This window comes from Nestor notabilis, unplaced genomic scaffold (genome assembly GCF_000696875.1).
Source record: "Nestor notabilis isolate BGI_N333 unplaced genomic scaffold, ASM69687v1 scaffold932, whole genome shotgun sequence".
Taxonomy (NCBI): Eukaryota; Metazoa; Chordata; class Aves; order Psittaciformes; family Psittacidae; genus Nestor; species Nestor notabilis.
Window position 1 is genome coordinate 86,302 of NW_009916728.1, and position 8,101 is coordinate 94,402.

The 8,101-nt window shown below is 35.3% G+C and overlaps 1 protein-coding gene across 1 annotated transcript; it reads right to left on the reverse strand.

Moving 5' to 3' along the window:
• Window positions 1–1,355: 1,355 nt before the first annotated feature.
• On the reverse strand, window positions 1,356–2,501 carry LOC104413637 (beta-1,3-galactosyltransferase 2-like). The gene has a single exon (XM_010024696.1). It carries the CDS (start codon window positions 2,499–2,501, stop codon window positions 1,356–1,358), a length of 1,146 nt encoding a protein of 381 aa, XP_010022998.1.
• Window positions 2,502–8,101: the final 5,600 nt, after the last annotated feature.

Consider the following 8,101-nt stretch of genomic DNA (forward strand, 5'->3'; position numbering starts at 1 on the left):
TATAACCCTGAATTAGAAGATGGCATAGAGAAGAGAGTTCTAGCTTCTTCAGGTTTTCACTGTTGGTCATTTTAATCCAGACTTATTAATGTTTTTCTCCTTTGGATTTTCTCTAAACAGTTCAAATTGTTGGATTCAGTGGACAACACTTAGAAATAACCTGCTTACCAAGAGGAAAACCAGGAAACTATCCATAACCTTGATTTCTACAGGTGAATTTCCTAAAGGAACTCTATTTTGGATTTTTCGGAGCAACTGCAGTAAAGGATTATTTTCACCACAGAAGACATAAAACACAATTAGGTTTCTTTATTATACATGACAGTGGGGACACATAATACTGTATACTCACTTTCTCACTTCAACTCTGACTGAAGTTTTGATATTTATGTGATGGATATTTTGATTCCAACATGCATCTCATTAGCTTTCTCCAAAGCTACAGGTACTTTTCCCTAGTAAAGGGATCAATCAGTCCAGCCAGTTGGCTCACTCAGTAATTGCTGTAAAGGCCTCTTAATTCTTACTGGGAGTAGCAGTTAATTTATTCTTGGTTGGAGAGAAATATGGAAAGTAATTTACTTACATAGCATTTTAACTGAAACTTTTAGCTTGCAACGTTATTAAGCATCATCTTATTATCACCTGTCAAAATACTCTATCAGCATTTAATTTGCCTCTGATTTATTATACCCCCATAATAACAACTAAGTGGTATCTTGTGTGTGAGGTATTCTTTTATATATATGGCTACAGAGAGTAATAGAAGAAGCATGCACTCATGGAGATCTGGAAAATGCCAATATTGGATTTCCGTGAGAGCGGGAGGGAGGGAAACAAACCCAAACAAAAGAAAAATCCAGACCAAACCAGTTCCATCCATATTTCTATTGTAATTCACCAATATCAGGTATCATGTACGTTTTCCTCTTCAGCCACATCAAAATGCCATCTGAGTGTGACAGTATGTAGACTGATTACATTGGAACAATATAAAATGAACACATTAACATTTTTGCCTGTATTATTTGTTAATGAAAATATAAGTTTCAATGCATCTTCATTGATTTTGCTTCAGTATACTTGATATGATCTCTTGCTGTATTTTAAAACAGTATACGAACTAACAGGCACAATCCGAAGCAAAGCAAGGTACCAAGCAGTATTCCGTCAACAGAGAAAGTCTGCTTCATGGCAAAAAAAATCTTCTGAATGAAACCTACTACAAAAACTAGTCACCTGATTCAGGATGTCCCCGAACCTTGAAAGTTATCACTACATAGACACTCTGTTTCTATGACAATGTTTGTCCACTGTCAAAGAAAGAAAGGACTCTCCGCTATGGGCCCTTCTGTCTAACATGTGTGGTTCTTCTTTTGCAGTCTTTCCCAAAACACTATATGCTCATTTGTCCGAATGTGATGGGATGTAATTATATTACTGTAGAGACAAGGAGAAAATGGGACCTTGTATATGTTAAACAATGAATAACTAGGTGGAGGTACTATTTGTATTCCCTTTGCATTAAGACAGAGCCCTACATAAACATCTTCCAAATGGATATATTTTATCATTACAGAAGCATTGACAATTTTTGAAGCCAGGTCTCCAGAAAAGATATAGCCAGTTCCTGAACAAAAAGGATAGTAATTGTCACCTGGGTATTCTTCTTCTGATATGTACCATTTACTGTTTTTATTCCGAATAGGCTTATGCCCTCTCATAAGACAGCCAGTGAAATAATTTTGTGGAGGAGGTGAAAGAGGTCTGAGGAGCTTTTCTATTAGGTATATTGTATTAACAAATACATCACTATCTGTCTTCATAACAAAGCTCGCACCACTGCAGTAAGAGGCAACCCACTTCATGCCCATCAAAGTTTTAAGAGTTAAGTTATAGTAAGTGTCCAGGAAGTCTTGTTGAATAATATCGTGATATTGTTCACTTTCTCTCAGTAGGACCTCATCTGGACCTCTGCTCTCCACACCCAGCATAAACAACCGAACAACCTCAACTCCTTGAACCACAGATTCATTTCCCCAGGTTTTTCTGATGGAACTTCTGCGCTGAATTTCAGCAGCTGTAGTTGCTATTAGCAATATCAAGAAAGGTGTTTTATCTTTACACTTCTCTTTTTCATTAATAATGAATTTAAATGACCATGTTGAAGCAGACCTGTTCTTATTCTCAATTTTCACTTTTTCAGCTGGTAGTTCTCCATTTTCTTCCCATAAAAATTTGTTCAAATTTTCAATAATGTTTTTATGTAAAATATTTTCACTTCCCATCTGAAGATGACCATACTTTCTGGTGAGAAGAATGTCTTTTTCTTCTGAGTCATCACTGTTTCGAACTTCACTTTGGTTTAGAACAGCAAAGTGATCAGAATTCAAAAAACAGGAAATCAAATATATTGCTGTAAAAATGATAGAGGCCATCAGGAAAACATTTCTTTTGGCACAATCCCAAGGAGAGGAGAAGAATCCACTACCGTAGATCATGTTGGCAGCTTTGAGAGGATGCACAAAACCCCTATTTCTTAATTGGACAGATATTTTGTCAGAAGAACAGTTAATTTATTATAGTTTTCCTCAGTGATACAGGAAGAAAAAAGCAATCTGCAGGCATCTGATTCTTCAGGATTCCTTTTTTTTGTAATTAAAAATATCCCATTATTTCATCTTAGAATAAATTTTAAATATTTTCATAGAAGAAAAAAAATCTTTAAAAATATTCACTATTTCAATTTCAGGCTTTTATTCCTAAGAGAAATACAGCATGATATAGTAAGAAATAAACTAATAAATAAATGCTACAGTAATAAATAAATAAACCTAAAAAAATACAGTATTAAAAATAATAGGCTTTTTTCCAAACAGAACTTACTCAGATATATATTTAAATATTGGAATATATGTGAAATATAAATGTGAATTCAATCCATTATTAAAATCAATCTTTTAATGTTTTGATATGCAAAATGTTTGTCAGTCTCTCAATATTGTCTTCAAAACTAATAGCAGGATACTGAACGTGAGAGGTATAGTAGAATGCAGACTATATATTTTATTTCAAATGCGTACATTTATGAAAACACTCTAAAAAGATATAAAAACTGTAACTGATATTCCAATTGCTACAACATTCCCTTCTAGGGAAGGAATGAAAATGGAAGAAAGATGGCTTAATGTCATGTAAGCTTTAAAAAATGTGAGTGTGTAACTGAATAATCCAAAGGTAATGAAAGATTGTGATTGATTATGGATTCACAGCCTTGGAGATTATTGTGATAAATCACATGGCAGGTAATTTTGACCATTTAAAAGTTAGATACCCTGTTGAAAGTGATTGTCTAGGCTGTATAAATGCTAATGCCGACAGGTAGCATTTCCAGAAGCAAACTTAGACATCAAAAGATAGGTGTCTTACCTGTGTGAAAGAGATGAAGTGCCTCCTGCCAGCATCTACCTCTGTAAAGAATACTTAAGACAACTGGCTTAGGCTAGATCCATACATTTTAAATGGCTTCAACTGAATGAGCTGAGTCCCATCCTTCCAGACTGCAAAGACAGGTAAAATATATATACTGGAACAGTGAAAATACTGCATCTTTGGGTAGTTTTTTTGGTCATTTCCATAACTGCTAATTCTCACTTCCTCCAACCAAGTGATAAAGAAATTTATCTAAGCCTTGGAGACGCACCACAGTTTTTAGGGAGAGGGAGATAATCACATCTATCCCAAATACACTACAAGCAGGTAACACCCAAGAATGCTATCTGGAAAAAAGTGCAACTATATTAAAATGCTTTTCACAAACTGGGCTCTGAACATTTCCTTCATGTATTCCAAAGTGAGTTGCAAAAGTACAGTAGGTCAGGGTTTTTCAGATTTTTTGTGCCAAAACACTATTTGACAGATGAAACATATAGCTCACCACCAAACAGCAAAATTGAACAGTTCTTACCATTACCTTTGAAAGTGCAGATTCATCCTAGTCATACAACCATGGTGTTTTTTGGAACAGATTCTTCAGTAGTTTCCTGCTGCTTCACAAAGAAATGGCAGATTCAAAAGGGCTGAAAAAGAGCCAGGGATCCTATCTCTCTGTCCATGGAGAACCTGAGGACAAGCTTACAGGCCCTTGAGGTTCTATTCTAAGTCTCCTCTAGAAGAACTAGGAATTGAGATAAAATGCACTGGAACATTCACCATTCTATTTGAAAGGCAATAAACACTTGTAGCAATGAAAAGACAGTCTATAAAGTGAGATTGGATTTAACCACTTTAGAATAGGCAATAAAAATGTAAAGTCAGAAATGAACTTGTGCACAATTATAAATTAATCTGATAAAATAGATGTTGCTTGATTTGAATGCAAATGTGTGGTGATTACCCTTGGCGAGCATCCAAATTCCCATGCAGCTGCTCACATAATTCCCCCCCTCCTCAACATGACGAGGGGAGAAAATAGGATAAAAAAGCTTGTGGGTCAAGATAAAGACAGAGAGACCACTTACAATTAAAATACATTCGGATAATGAGAAACTATCTAAATGTAAAAACACAAATTAAAACAATACACCCCTCTCCATCTTTTCTTGGGCTCAACTTAACTCATTACTTGCCCCTCCCAGCAGCAAAGGGGTTTGGGAGTTAAGGTCCCTCCTGCTGCTCCTCCTGTTCAGAAAAATGTGCCCCAGTGTGAGCACTCCAAGGGCCTCAGTTCCTTCAAGAAAGAGCCAACTGCTCTAGGTTTGAGAGAAAAAGGGCATAAGCATATACTATTATAAACTGGTCAATAGTTAAGTAACACATCTCACATGTATCACACCCATCAAATATTAAGAACAGAGTAAGTAATAGCTTCACTTTAGTAATCTTCCTTCTCAAGTTTTGAGTTCTTTAGAAACTCTATATTTTGACATACTAACATTTTAAATATCCAGGCTCCAAAAATCAATGTAAATATAAAGCAATGTAAGAAGTAACATAGGCAGTAGTGCTTCAGAAGGTGGGAGGTATTTCTGTATCCACTAATAGCATTGCTGCTATTTGAAATGTGAGAACTTTAGCACATGAAACTATGAGAGCAAAAGCCAATTTTCAATGTTATAAATGTATTTCTGCATGACAATGTTCTTGATTAAGCTAAAAACATTTTGTCAAAGTAGTTTCTGACTTGTTGGTTTTAACAGTGCAATTCTATTATATTAAATCATAGTCCCATTGTGGAAAGAATAGGAACTTGTAAGAAGACTTTTCTAACAGCTACAATATTTATTGCTTCAAGTTTGATAGAGTTATTACAAGATTAGCAGAGAATTCATGCTGCAGAAAAGCAAAAGGCAACGAATATGATGCTTTTTGTTGCCACTCCTGTTTATCTTATCTGTTCTTATTTATTTAAAAAAGACAGACTTGACAGCTCATGAGTGAAAATCTACCCCACCGGGTTCTAATTCTACCCTATCTCATCACAGATTTTTGGAAGAATTTCAAAATAAGGACAACATACCCTCGCGTTCTAGCAATGGTTTGATATCTTCCCAGCTTCTTGAAGTAGTGAGTTTTAAAGTCCAGTCCTTCTTCCAAGGGCGTCACACAAACGGGAAACTTCAAAATAATCTTTTGAGGAGATGGTATGTGCATTTGAAGATGCAAACTAGAGGTGGCCAGGAAGCATGAGATAGTTAATTTAAAATTGCTAGTTGCTAAACATGTCACAGTATCTTGACTACTTTGTCTCAATTTAGTTAAGCTGACTTTTAGTCACATTGACTAAACATACATGAAAGGATGACCTGATCCCTTTTACCATTACAATTTGGCATCCCAGAATACCCAGGCAATTCTACTATCATTTACACATACAAACTCATCCAAATGTGTACTGCTGAGGATTGAGTTGAATCAGTGATGGAAGAAGGATGTGAGGAAGACAGAAATTTTTCTCTTGGTATGTACTGTTGACAAGATCTGCATTCAGTTATTTCATAATTTGAAATAAGGTTTTATTTAGCATGAATGACCTGATATCTGTATCTTTAGAACCATTTCCTCTTACAATGATTAGAGGAATCTGAGCAGCAAATGGCTTAATAAACTGTGAAGGGAATTAAGCCCTTTAAAGAAAACACTGAAGAAGTATGTTAACAACACTTTCAAGTATTTAATGAGCATATGGAATCAATTTAACAGACGTATGAAGTATTTACTTTCTAGTGTTCTGTAAAATCTTTTCTACGTACTTTTCTGATTGAATTTATGCCTAGACTGAGTTAATATCATCAAAATGTTACTTCTGCACAGAAACAATTATTTTTTTATTTTTTATTAAAAACCAAAACCAACAGAACAGGAACATGTGAAAAACTGAACAATTTTAGGTTATCCTTTTCTTTACATAAATGCAGTATGGTTTTAAAAACAGTCTTAAAGAAGAATTTAACAGCAGTGGCTATCCTAGTCTCTAGTTAGCTGCTATACCAGTTTTTCTTAAAGTACGCATGGAAATGTGGATGCTAAATATTTAATCATATATAAACAGCACAGTTCCCTGTTTTTAAACAAGTGAAGTACAAATCTTACATGTAAAAATTTATCATAGGTCAAAAAGGGAAAATACTTCATGTGTGGAGCCAATTTTTCTTTTTTTGTTAGTTTAACAAAACTGTCCAAAAAACCCTGTCCTAGTATCTCCCCCTTTTCTGTCATGTCATTCTCACCTCTGTTAATGCCCATCTGGTGGTGTCCTATGAATCGGTGGTTCCAGATTTTCTCAAGAAGGAGGTGGAGGATGTAATTTATGGTGAATTGTCAGTGCACCACATTCTTTACACAGATGTTGACGAAAGTGTCTTCCTTAAGAATCCACCAGTGCTAATACCTGTGTGTTTTACACACAACACTGCCCTCTTTTTTCACTGGAGCTCAGTTCCCCATGAAAACTGATTTTATTATGCATGTTGTGTTTACGTTAGGTATTTCCTCTTTGTTATGGCTAAACCCAGTTTTACCAGATCCAACATTGCATTCCTGTAGTAATATCTTATTAACCATGGGTGGCACTTTTCATCAATTATCATCCCATACCTACACTCCTCTGTATTACACTGTACTTTAGGTTCGTAAACAGGTACTCAACACACAATAACTATTTGCTGCAGAAAGAAAGCAAAATGACTATCAAAATAGCTGTTATGCCACACAGTTGTGGAAAGCTAAAACTAATCAAGTAAGAGTAATCAAATCACTAAACAATTAGCTAGAAGAGCTTAAAAAAGGCTAGAACAAAGCTCCAGGCAGACAAGACAAGATCAAACAAATTCGTCCTGAGTCTTGCAGAGTTCATACAAAGTTAATGTACAGTATCCTGGTAACTGACCTGAAGAAGGAAAAGACATGTGTCTTTATGTGAAATAGAAGCAAGGGTGTACTTGGGAACACAGTACGGAGGATGATCTTGCTAACGCCGCAGTAATTCTGCTGTCTGGTGTGGTTTGGTTTACAGCAGTAAAATTCGCCAGAACTGTGACGGAAAATGTTAAAAAATAAAGACAGTAAATATGTCATTAATTTAGAAGAGGCTAACACCATTATTTCAGGAGGAGGCAGTTACAATTAGCATGAACTCTGAATTTTTGTCAGAAACAGAAACACTGCTAGATTTTCATATTTCTATTTCATATCTATAAGAAAATATTATTTCCCCAGTAGTCTAATAAATGGCTTTATCAAGATGTTGGCATTCACTGGAGAAATAAAAAGTTCTTCCTGGAATAGAGCTAAGCTGTGCTAACCTAGGAATGGATGCTTCTGTTCTCTGATAAAACAGGAATACATATGGAGAAGAGACTCTGGCTTCAGAAATGCCTGCGGGACTACTATGCCAAAGCTACCTCAACTACATTGTGTGCTTTCACATAAAATGCTTCATTTTGAGAGAAAATTTAATTAGGTCTTGCTAGAAAGTATGATTTTTAATATAGAGATGTAAACCTAAACTGCAGCCTAACAATGTTTTACTGTACTTGCCCTTCTTTCTACAAAGGGATATTTGCATAAGCACATACCATAAGCACCTTGTAGTACTTTTGCT

Coding starts and splice junctions, on each gene's coding strand:
- LOC104413637 (XM_010024696.1), bottom strand. CDS start 2,501: ATGATCTACGGTAGTGGATTCTTCTCCTCTCCTTGGGATTGTGCCAAA.